General features: G+C 41.0%; 1 protein-coding gene across 1 annotated transcript in view; it reads right to left on the bottom strand.

The window, feature by feature from the left end:
- Positions 1-5,083: 5,083 nt before the first annotated feature.
- The window catches only part of IL17RD (interleukin 17 receptor D), a 51,430-nt gene continuing 43,630 nt past the window's right edge, over positions 5,084-12,883 (bottom strand). Inside the window, exons 9-13 of the mRNA XM_072126887.1 lie at positions 12,253-12,307; positions 10,877-10,987; positions 10,544-10,728; positions 9,017-9,941; positions 5,084-7,648 (exon numbers count right to left, since the gene is read on the bottom strand). Of these exons, the coding sequence (XP_071982988.1) occupies positions 7,542-7,648; positions 9,017-9,941; positions 10,544-10,728; positions 10,877-10,987; positions 12,253-12,307 (1,383 nt within the window). The 3' untranslated portion in view covers positions 5,084-7,541. The remainder of the gene's footprint in view (positions 7,649-9,016; positions 9,942-10,543; positions 10,729-10,876; positions 10,988-12,252; positions 12,308-12,883) is intronic.

The raw sequence follows: 12,883 nt of genomic DNA, 5'->3' as shown, positions 1-12,883 counted from the left end.
CTGCTCGGTATCCTTAGACAAGATCATTAAAAGTCCTTAAAAACACTACAATTTGCCAATTGGCTAAAAGACCTCCGATGATGTCATGAAGGTCTTTAACCACAGATCTACAATTTTATCAGTTTATTATCAGTTTATTATTACAGCCAACAATGAAAGGATAACACCTCCATTACAAGATGGCTACCACAATTATCACGTAAAGAAAATGTAAGAATAAATCTGCAACTTGAAAATAATGAGCGATTACAAATTAAGAATTTGGTTTACAGTTTGGTGTTACTCACTAAAATAAGTAACATTGAAACGTCGCTGTCACATCTCGTCATGGAATAAAATGGATCACTTTTTTCTTGGACATTATTTGGAGTGCTGTGCTGCTAATTATCTTTCTTCTATTTATTGGAGGATCTTCGGCCCAGCCCTGTTGGCGTTCATCCATACAGAAAATTTTTTTTCAAGCGGCACACAGGTATGCAAGTCAATAAAATAAAAGCTATAGGCGATACGTTCCTTTTTAGCCTGGTGTTCAATATGAAATGTTCTACCAAAACGGAAAATCAAGTGTAAGACGCACATAAGGACACAATTAATTCTCCATGTAGAGGATCAAAGACTGTTCTGGTTAACACATGGGTCCTGAGAAATGAGCTCCAGATTCTGTTGCGGCACAGAACCGTATGATCATCAGGTGCGCAACTTCACAGTCATGTTTGGGCCACAAAAAACGGAGGATGAAGAGAAATAAACACAGACTCGGGGTGTTTAGCACCTTGCCGATAAAATATAATGTAAAACATATGACTCGGCTGTACATTACTATAATGGGATATTGATGAGGGATATGTAACACATTTTATACAAAAGAAAAATAACTATAGAACAGAGATTGGTTCAACTATTTAGTTGTAAGCGAACACAACATGCACAGATCCTACCTGCTCATAGCCACAACATAGACATCTAGCCAAGCACAAAGTCCTATTAAGACTTTCCAAGATAATGGATCAGTGGAGATGCAACTGGTTACCTACTGGACTAACTGAGGGATCCTATATTCTGTACAGCCCAGGAAACACATTTTGTCTTGTAGTCCTATCGCCAAGTCCGGGTCTTGAAATATTGGCAAACTAAGTGAATTATTGGAAAATGACATGTACAAGAACTGAAAGAACAATTGTTGATCTCCAAATAGTATATAGTTTTGGTCACAATTTGGAGCCCCATATTCTAGGTTTGTTTAGGTGGAGTGCTCTAACCAAAATGAAATGCATAGGAAGTGATAGAGGGCTAAAATTCTATTTGTTCTCAATTATAATTACTGCAAATATAAGTACACCAATGAGTACACCAATACTGTAACTGAAATCCTCTCTACCTTATATTCGGTTCTCTATTGTCATATGGGTAGAGCCAAGCCATCTAATCGACTCGGGTCCACCAATATGGCAGTAAAGGACCTAATTTGCACAATAGAACTTTAGTACTTTAGTACCCAGTATTCTCTGTCATGTGGGTGGACCTGGGCTGGAGCAGACAACCTGACTCCACCCATTTGACAGTGAAGATACGAAAATGATAACAATTTACTTGGGAACAGAGGCGCCTAGAGAGACTAATATTATGCTGGAATCCATAGCGAAGCTTCTATTTAAGTGTGCAGAGAGTTGCAGTTTTTAGTGTACTTTATGATATAACATGTAAAACACTTTGTTATCCAGTTCAGCGCCAACACCAGCTATGCTATGCTGCTTCAGACGGGTCTAACATATGGACCTTTTGCAGGGCGATGGAAGTTGTACAAGGTAGAAATCATTCCAATACAATACAGCACAAATATGAAGCAGGACACAAATATTAAGATCTCCACCGGCAAAGAGCTGAGATGGTTTCATAACTTAGACATAGCCACTCCCAAGCTTGTTAGTACAAAGTGTTACCGATCATCTGGAATTGCTATAAAAACATGACTAATACTGTCCAATCTAATGTCTGATCTAGAATTAACACAATCAATCAATCTATGGAAATATCATTGTGACTTGCTATTAATAGAAATATACATTAATAATACAGTGGCAATATACTACCGTATATACTCGAGTATAAGCCGAGGCACCTAATTTTTAACACAAAAACTGGGAAAACCTATTGACTCGAGTATAAGCCTAGGGTGGGTGACAGCCTCCACCCACTATATGGCCAACCAGCCCAAGTCCCCCAGTATGTAGCCAGTGTCTGCCCCCTTGTATATAGCCAGCAGTCCCCTGTGCCCAGTATGCCCAGCCTATTTAAGAAAAAAAAAAAAAAAACTCTGTACTCCGCTTTCAGGCACCCAAGCAGGTCCTTTTCTGTATTCTTAAGATCAGGCTCTGTCTTTGGTTCCCCCTGCGCTGGAGTCACATATACCATGATGTGAGCTACTTGGAGTGTGCCAATGGCTGACGTGTGTCTGTGTCTGTGTCTGTGTCGCAGAGAGCAGTGACCCATAGACGGACCCATAGACAGAACCGGAGCTTCAAAATGGAGAAGACAACCTGCAAAAAATGTGCTGAAAAAACTCAGCTTATACTCGAGTATAAAAACCAGTGGCAAGAGATTTCTGGAAACTCATATCCAGACATCCATTTCCAGACAATGGCAACTCGTCAAGCTTTCCAGATTTATGGGTAATTTGCCTCTCTGCTCAGCCTTAAATTTTGAAAAATAAAAATGTGTTTGCCAATAAAGATTGGTAAAGGACATCATCTTCTATCACATTGGTCTACAACAGGTTAAATCATTTACAGGACACATTTTTTTGTGGAGGCGTCAGCAATACGACTTCCCTTTCGGCTACAGTATCAAATTTAAAATGATTTTATTAAAAGAGGTAATTTTCCAGATTAAGTTACAAGCTGGAGGTCTTCCTAGGAATTTTTTTTTTTTTTTTAAAGAAGCCTCAAACAGGATGGAATTAGAGAGAAAAATAGAGTTTTTGGAGCCAAAGGGCTTATCAAGTTACCAGCCAAAAACACCGCGTCCTTTACAAGCCACCTACAGATTAAAGGGATTTCCCACAAATCCACGGGATAGGGCCCAACTTGCTAATCAGTGGGGTCTCGGTGATGAGATCCCTCACAGATCGCGAAAACGAGGGGTCTGATGGGGTCACACGTCTACGCACGGCAATCTGTCAGCTCCATAGAGAATAATGGAGCAGAACGGTCATCCTCGGGCGTCTGCTCTATTAATCTAACGGAGCGAAGAGGGATCCCTCGTTTTTGCAATCTGTGGGGTCTCAGCACTGTGACCCCCACTGATCAGCAAGTTAGGTCCTATGCCGTGCATAGGGCCTAACGTTAGTTCCTGGGAAAACCCTGTTAATGGCTGCATTCACACAGCAATTGTGGGGATGTATATATGTCTATATGATATACATCGCCTAGATGGCTATGGCAGCAATATACTGCCACATGTCCATACACAGGGAAAAGATAGAGCTGTATGTACAGCTGGGCAGTGCCATTTCCAACATGCTGACGCATGCTCGCACTGCCGTATTTCCATGTGAATGCAGCCTAACAACCTTAGTTCCATCTTACCTAAGGGGATCCCTCATTCACCAGATCCCCACCAGCACCAAACTACAAACACCATCTGGTGGGATGCAATATCTTCTCTAGAATTCAGTCTTACGTGAGATCTCACGTGCTTCCCTATATAAAAAAAAAAAATCTCCTCTAGAGTCATATTTTTTTGGTGCAACTCGTCTTTTTTTCATTTTAGTGTTTACATTTTTTGTTCTCCAACTTCCAAAAAATAAATAAAAATCGATAAATTCTTTATTTTTCTAGCTCTGTGATGGCGTTTTTTTTCCTGCAAAACAAATTGCATTTCATAGTGACGATATTTAATAGCCCAAGCCGTGTACTGGGAAGCAGGAAAAAATTTTTCAAATGCAGTGAAATTGGTGAAAAACAGCATTTGCACCATTTTCTTGTGGTCTTGGATTTAACAGCTTTTACTACGTGCCGCGGATAACCGTTAATGATAGATTGAACATTTTCGGATGTGGAATACCTTATAGGTTTATGATTTTTATCTGCCCAGCTCTTCAGTCTCCAAAAGGGTCTCATCTCAGTTCCAATTTACATGACTTTTTTTACATGTTTTTTTTTTTTTTTTTTTACACAGGTAAATGGGTCAGTTTCACATAAAAGAGGACATTCTGGAAGAGACATTTCATACCCTAAGGCAGTGGTGGCGAACCTATGGCACGGGTGCCAGAGATGGCACTCAGAGCCCTCTCTGTGGGCACCCGTACCATGACCCCAGGGCAGGGTTTGCCAGACAGGACTCAAGGCCACTTGCAATCACAGGCAGCCCAGGACCCTAGAAGGAAGCTACAATGATAATTGTATCTTTTTTTACTGTATTGGTGTCCTCAGGTGCCTATACAATTTAAACCTGTGACAGAGCAGGGAGTAATAAGTTACTGCTTACATTATTGCATTGGCACTTTGCGAAAAATATGTGGGTTTTGATTGTAGTTTGGGCACTCGGTGTCTAAAAGGTTCGCCATCACTGCCCTAAGGTGCCAGTAGTTTTATGGGTTTAAACCTGGAGACAATGTCACCCATTCATATAAAATAAGCAAAAGCTTACAGTCTATGTACATGTCACCTATGATTTGTAAAAGCGCTATGGAATATGATGGCCATATAAAGATTAATGAACTAATAAAAGGTATACACATTTGCTTAGAGAAAAGGGATAAAAAGAATCTGATGTTCAGCCACCCAGATATGCAACAAGGAATATTAAAATAAAAATAAAAAAATTCTGACCAACAACTGCAATAGAGAAAACATTGTCAGATCACTATAAAAAGGTGATATCACCATAAATGTATCAAGTTGCAACATATATTTTCCAATGTAAACTACGCAAACTAATAAAAAGGTGAATAAAAGGGAATAAGTCACCGATAATTCAAATCTCAGAAAACCACTGTAAATGAATTTATCCTGATAACATCAATGTCTCCAATATGGAACAATCACTAGTTTAGGATAATCAAAAATTAGCAATAAACGTTAAATAAGAAAAAAAAAAAAGTTTTATTGTACAATATAACACGTCCCGTGACACACAATGTTGTTTCAATATGAACACATCTGATACAATCTATAACATAAAAATGTACATTTTACAACTTGCTATCGTTTCAATACAACTACAATATTTACAGAAAACCATCAAAAATAGGAAAATTACTTAAAGTTATATGTAAAGATGGGGGGGGGGGGCAGCCATTCACTCACTGGGGCGGTGTTGAGAAGTGACCAGTTCTATACATACATCCTGACTTTTTTGCTGCCCATGCAAATGGCTAATTCTTAAAGACGTTGGAATATCCTGGACATGTTTCCTTACTTATATAGAATGATCCGGAAGCAACGGGATCATTTTACTGGAAAAGGTCTCAAAACTGGAAATATTGTCCCGGACAACTGGTGTTTCCCCAGTACATGATGAATGAAAAGCTTCAGCCTTAAATCGTAGCTCATCTACCAGTGTTACAATTATCTAGGTGTGCGCACATTACACCTAGTACCTGGTAAAACTAGAAACAAAGTGTCCGTAAATTAGAGATGGTCATAAAATACAGGCATTTCTAAAACTTGTAAAACATTCACTTCTCTGTTCAAAGGGTCAGCTACAAATAAAACATTCACATGGTGAATGGACAAGAAACTTCTGCCGTGTGAGACAATTACTGGATGCAAATAACTTTTAGGGACTGGGCCTGCGTTTGTCAATGAAAGAACAAAATGCATTTCCAATTACAGCCACTAGAGGGCAGATGTTAGCATAACACATTTTTAAAAATCGAAGCCGCCATAGGATACTGTACAGGATCGTTTTACCTGTGCTTATGGAGGGGCTATAAGAGACCAGAGGACCCTCCAGGCGATTTTATGGTACAAAAGAATCAATCATATAATGGCCAATGTTACCAAATTGCGGAGCTAATACAATATTGGACTACAGATGAAAGTTTAGTTTTTGATTTTAGTCCCTGAACCAGCCTCTGGTAGAATTGCAACTAAAAACTTTTAATTACATTAAAATATATATATTTTTTTTTGTTTAGCTTGTGGTTCCCACCCTCTCCCCCAATTCATGTCCATTGGATCAAACCACACAAAAAGACAAACTACAATAACAGTGCACAGCCATGTAAATGCAAAAAGTTTCATATATCTTCCAAATTCAATAGGATCATTATTTGTTCTTTGGAAACTAATAAAACTGTAAAAAAACTGTTTAAAATCTCTATTGACATGTGGGAATGTCGCTTAAAAAGGGGCGAATCCAAGCTTTAAACATTTTGTTGCTTTCTTCGAAAACAGCTCCACATTTGACGGTAACAAAGTTCTCTTCATTTCTACACAGATGAAATGCAATACCGGCACAAACCATGGTCGGGTGTGGAGCTATTTTTAGAAGAAAGTAGCCATCTTTTTCATCTGCAAAGCAAACCCCTTCAGTAGTCTGAGAAAAATTTTTTTGACATGGTTTCCAGATTAGCCGGATGGCCATAATTTCATTCCCTTTAAAAGGAGGACAGTACATGGCACAGCCACTGTATGTGGTCCCCCATCAGAAAGGGTCTTTCGAAAACAGGAAACCCCAATAACTTAAGCAGTTGTTAGTGGGACACAATGTTGAGGTGTACTCCACAGAAACATAGATAAATTATATTTACAAAACTTCCGCAAGTTGCCAGGAACACATAATAGATTTGATATGAGATTTGCAAGGATTTGCTAGACTTGTATCATATCCTGGACCAAATGAATTGGCGAATAAATGTAACATGGCGACATAGATCATACGTGGATATACAAGTCCCGGTATTGAGGTCTTTACTCTTGGGATTTGCTGTGTAAATGCATCATGGAATGTAAAAGCTAAAAATATGGACATAGAAACTTAAAGAAACCCATGCAAACATATACGTGGAATGTCCTATGGGACGTATCATCCAATACATACACAACTTTGAGGTCTATCAATCAGTTAGTGGTCATAGTAGGTAATCTCACTCTTCTGGCCATTCTCAAGGTGCAGGTTTCTTAATCTCTGAGATTATAGATGGAACGGTCAAGCGTCCAGATTTAAGAGTCGATTGAGGTGTCATGGCCAGAAAAGCAATTTCAATATTAGAAAAATAAAAAGGAAGCTCTTTAAATCATGTATCCTCCCATATATAAAATTATCCAAAAGATAACATGAGCTGTGAATCCACATCATGGTGTTCGGGACACAGTCGAATCTTTGGGTTACCGGACCCGGGTCTCCCAGAACTTGGGTAGGAAACGAGAGAAAAATTCTATCAGTCTTTTCATTAATTCAAGTAGGTTCAGGGTCTGCAGTGATAGGGTGACTTTATTCACAAAACCTGTTTGTTAAAGTGGCAATGCATATTAACTCCTTTCACTGCCAGTGGGGGCTTAGTCTGTCCATTGGCACAGAATGGGTTAAGCGGTAAGCTACAGAGGCGCGACGGCTTGAAGCTCATCGGGATGGATGTGGCAATGGAGATCCGCTTTACAGACGCTGTACACAACCGATTTAGGGATAGTGGGCTCCTCCTCTCCTGGAAAAGGAAAAAAAACTGATTAAAACAGATATTCCCAAAAAACTTTATATATAAATTGACAGAAAAACTGATAGGGGGTTTAACAAGGATTTCACAGTGTAGAGCAGGTAGGGCAAGTGTAATTACTAAAATTGTTATAGTTAATGTATGTCTAGCTAATGCAATTATCATGACACATGTAATGTTTACCCCAAGTGTCTGTTTATTATTACTACAGGTTGATTAAGATCTGGACGGATGGGTACCACATCCTTATTGGCTGGCTCCCGGAAGTGGGCGTTTTCCCCATCACTAAATCCAACTATTAGATATAGTGGTAGGGCAGTTTTAGGGTGCATTCACACAGCGGTATGCCCGTTGTGCGCGGGAGAGGGTGTGACCCCTCCTCCCTCCATAGAAAACAGCGGCGTGCGGCTTGCAGTCTATCTTTTCCCGGTGTACAGTGCAGATCGGTGCCACACATGTGTGGCACCATACCGCCATTGCCGTCTATGGGGGGGCCTATATGCGGACGCATATACTTCACCATAGACGGGTGTGTGAATACACCCTCATGTTGAGTTCAGAGTTGGTCAGAGTAAGGTGAGGAGCAGGTGAGGAGAGGTCCTGTGAGGAGGTAGAGTGAGAGGAGAATTTTAGGAAGAGTGTCAAGGTCATGGCTTGAGGGAACTGCCAGAGAAGTCCCCACGTTAATTTCTGGGAGACATTATTTGGTTTGGCCCCATTACAGATACAAAGAGTAACCACAAGGTCACTTGTCTGAATAGATCCACACCCGCAGCTTGAAACTGTGGTTGGTTTGTTTTGGGGGCCACACTAAGAATTAGTTTACATAAAGCAGCTAATGAAGAGAAGGACAAGTTTAAAAATATCATCATCTCCCTCCAGACATTTACCAGCTTGTAAGGAAGTATTGTGCCTTCATTTTATGGAAGAAGTTCTTCAGTAAAGTTAGTCATCTGGTTTACCTCAGTCCCCCAATCCTTCTTTCTGTGCACCTGCTGCAATACATCACACCAGCACATCAAGGGCCACCTCATATACCATCAGGCCAGGGACACTATATACAGAGATCACCCCAGGGGAAACTACTACCATCATCTAACACCAGTCTGACCTCAGCACCCAGGAAGTTATAGTGGAAAGCTACCTCAACTAGCCATTGTGATATACCATCATCATCACAGTTTGGCACAGTGGAGGATTCACAAGCCACCAGCCTCCCAGTCACTAGTATAACCACAATTATCATCACCTTATTCCTTCGTTATACCAATTTCCCTCTGGGCTGCAAGAGACATGGCTACTGCACAAGAAGCCGGCTCAGTGGAATGAAACAAGCTGCCCAGGGAGTCACCTCCTTACCTAATCCAGAGGAAGAAGAGACACTCTCTGCTATAGAGGACGTTTCTACTTGATCAGGCGATAATCCATCCATTAAAGGCAATGACAGCTCTGAAGATGGAACAGAAGAGTCATATATCCCAGAGTCTCGAGGCATCTCTGTCTGGTTGACAACCTTTACAGAGTGAAGAACAGGTTGGAGAACACAGCACTCAACCGTTGTATTCTCTCCTTCAGCATCATCCCCGGTGTCACCGTTCATGGTCGGTAGTTGACAATCCGCAGAGGCCAACACATCTGCCTTCACCGGGAGGTCTTGTTCCACCCCCTGTTTTACGGTGACATCATTTAGGACTAAGCCTGAATCAAACTTTTCCATCACAGGCTCCTGGTAGTGCAGGGTAGGAGAGTGCGAGGGAACATGTTCTTTCTCAAACCAGTCTGGTTCCTGGTCAATATACTGGTGCATGTTACATATGGCGACATATAGCGATCGTCCGGCTTTGCTTCGGAAATAATTGCGCTTGCTGATGTTGGTGGGATAGTGCTCATGGTCTTGGAGGCTCAGTTCTCTGGAGTAGAGGTGGGAGTACAACTGGGGGAGGTGGTCCATGAGTTTGTACTTCTTGGTCACATCAAGAATGCTAGGAATATCATTCTCACTGGAATAATCAAAGTAGACGGTGATGAATCTGCTGAGGTCGTCTGAGCTGTTCTGTGCCTTGCCAAGTTTCTCCGCGATCATAGCCATGGCGCTCACAAAGATCTCCCCTTTACCAGATTCAACATTGGTGCCCTTGCTCTTTTTCTTCTTCTTCTCAACGAAATACTTCATTCCCTTAGAACACACAACGATGATGTAATGAGAATCCTTCAGCTTTTGTTTCAGCCACTCTCTTTGACCCTCTTTACAAATTTTTAAGTTTTCCCACAAGTCCAAAGAAACCTAAAGGAGACGACAGCACAATTATATAAAAGCAAGGACATGGAGGCTAAAAACAGAAAAGAATCAGAGGACTTATCCTAAATATAAAGTGGAAGATACAAGTAATAATTGGATAGTGTTAATGGTTACCAAGTAGCTATTAGCTGCTGGTAGCACTGAGGCCATTAGGGGGCGCTATTGTCACATGTGACTGCTTTTATGTCACGCTGTAACCTACTGCATTCGATGCGCTGTAATACTGATGGACTGTACTTTCCAGGGTATCCATCTTATAAATTCAGGCATGTCAAGGGCCTTTTATTCAGCCAAAAAATCCTCCTCAGACGACTACAAAGACTCACTGCTCTACATTTTGACAACAATGCAATGGTCAACAATGTTAGAAAAAAAAAGTCTAATAGAATCAGATAAGTTATCAATATCAACACCCACAACCCCCACTGATCAGGTCTAGGTGCTGGAATCAACACAGAATGAAGTCCAAAAGAACTGAGCTGCAATTCCAGGGTTCAACCACTACAAAGAGAATGGAGCTGTCCTTCTAGAATACTGTTCCAAGCAAACATTAAAAAAAAAAAAAATAAATAAATTTAGCGACTTACTTCACACCCGCAAAAATCCTGGAGAAAATAGGCAAAACATTGGATGACATTGATGTGCTTCTGGCAGTCCTTGTTGGAGTAACAGATGAAGACTTTCGGTCGTGGTCGAGGTCTTTCCACATGGAGGCTCCCGGCATAAGTGGAGGACTCTGAGCTCTCCTCATCAAGGTGTGAATAGATGTTTTCTACAGGGTAATAATTTAGTAAGTAAGGGAGCAATAAGAAAATACTGGAGGCAAGTGACGTAACGAAACAATAATGACCCATATAGATCCAGAGACAAATCTTCAACATTAGGAAAAACAAAAGCGAATTAAATTGAATTGGACGTACCTTGCTGTTTTTTTCGGCACATGACGGTGAACAGTGTTGCAAAGGCAGAAATGATGACTAAGGGTACTGTGATTGCAATGGCACGAATTGGTCCAGCCCAGGGAGAATGCACTAAAACAGGAAAAGGAAACATTAAGTCGACATCTATTCCTGAGAGCTTCCAAAAATGGGATTAAAATTCTGATGGTCCATCCTATGATAGATCAAGGCAAGTCTGACAATGGGCAACCCCACTGCTTAGATCAGTGATGGGCAACCTTTTGAGCTTGGTGTGTCAAAATTCGCCAAATAACCGAGCATAACTCGGGTGGTGTGTCACCTTGACAAAAAAAACATATTTTTGTGATATTTATAGTTTAAATAACAAATATGTATACTATTTAACTTCTAGGGTACTTTAACCGTGGATTGTCTGATTGATCCTACCATGTACTGCCATACAATCAGACAGGTGTGAAATTGCTTAGTAACCTGCAAACTTTCAGTCATGAAAGTTCACAGGTTATAGCGAGGGCGCAGGCACCGCTGTCTGCATCTCCTTCATGCCCTCTTGGCATAGAGAAGGTGTGCGGAGCAAAATAATCGCAATGTCTGGCGATTTGCAAGGCTTTGCGATTATTTCAGGGCTTGTACGTCACAAAACTGACACACAAGCCCTGATGACTGTCTTCAGTGCACTGACCTTACTCACTGTATAATGGGAGTGGTTGTCCTCCCTTATCCCTGCTCTTTCTCTGGGACATCACACAAGGCAGCAGCAATGTGGCCTCTGACTGTGTTGCTATCCTACCCCCACCACAACTATCAGGAGCTGCAGAGGAGCCTCCTGGGTGTATGGCCGGGTCACCTCTCCTGCTGTGCCCTGTGCTGATACCTGTGCTGACTGGAGACACTAAGCACAGCTCACACATGGGGAGGGGCCGGCCCGGGGGAGGAGGAGGAGGGGGGGAGTGCTGGAAGCTCAGTGCAATCTCTCAGCCTCCCGGCTACTGCACCTGATCATGTAGGATGAAACTTAACTCTCAGGCAGCCGTGTGTCAGTGAAAATGGCTACGTGTGTCAGCACTGACACGCGTGTCATAGGTTAGCCATCACTGGCTTAGATTGTCAAAGATAAAAATGGCATTTTCATAAGTCACATAAATGGGACTGAAGTGCAACCCTGTTAAGTGAATAGAGTTGAGCTCCAATACCCAACAAAGACACTATTCAACGTATGGTGCTCAGTTTGTTGAGCAAACAGGCTGAAGCACTATTTTAAATATTGTAAACCCTTTAAGAACTGATATGGTTGAGCACATGGGACACATCCAGCGAGCACTGTATATCTGTATTTATTTAAATTTTGACAGCATGTGTAGTATAAAGTAATATACCTGGTTTTAGAGAGTAGTGCATGGAGCGTCGTGTTGTGTTGGTGTCATCAAGGAGCTGTAAAGAGATTAAAAAAAAAAAAAATACAAAAAAATACAAAAGTGTTAAGACTTCTTTCCCTATAACAATATATTTAATTCTTGCAAATAAATCTGTACAGTAAACTCTATACTTACAAAAAAAAACAAAAAAAAAAAACCCTTTATAATACCCCAATTCTCCAACATTGCATATTTTAGTCTCACCATCAATGAAATCAAATTGCAGTAGTGCAGCACCTCCTAATGGCTGCTTAGAGTAAGACACAAACATTTTTCTATACTGTCAAAGAGCAGTATAGAACTTTATTTATATAGCACACACAGATTACGCAGCGCTACACAGAGCTTGCCAAATCGGTCCCTGCTCCATGGGGCTCACAATCTAATCAACCTACCAGTATGTTTTGGAGTGTGGGAAGAAACCAGAGGAAACCCACACAAACATGGAGAGGAAATACAAACTCTTTGCAGATGTTGACCTGAATCGGACTTGAACGCAGGTCCCAAACGCTGCACGGCTGTAGTGCTAACCACTGAGCTGCCGTGCTGCACTAATCAAATTAAATATATTTGAATGCAAGAATTAAATCTT

This window comes from Engystomops pustulosus, chromosome 10 (assembly GCF_040894005.1).
Source record: "Engystomops pustulosus chromosome 10, aEngPut4.maternal, whole genome shotgun sequence".
NCBI lineage: Eukaryota > Metazoa > Chordata > Amphibia > Anura > Leptodactylidae > Engystomops > Engystomops pustulosus.
This window is presented reverse-complemented; position numbering and strand designations above follow the sequence as displayed.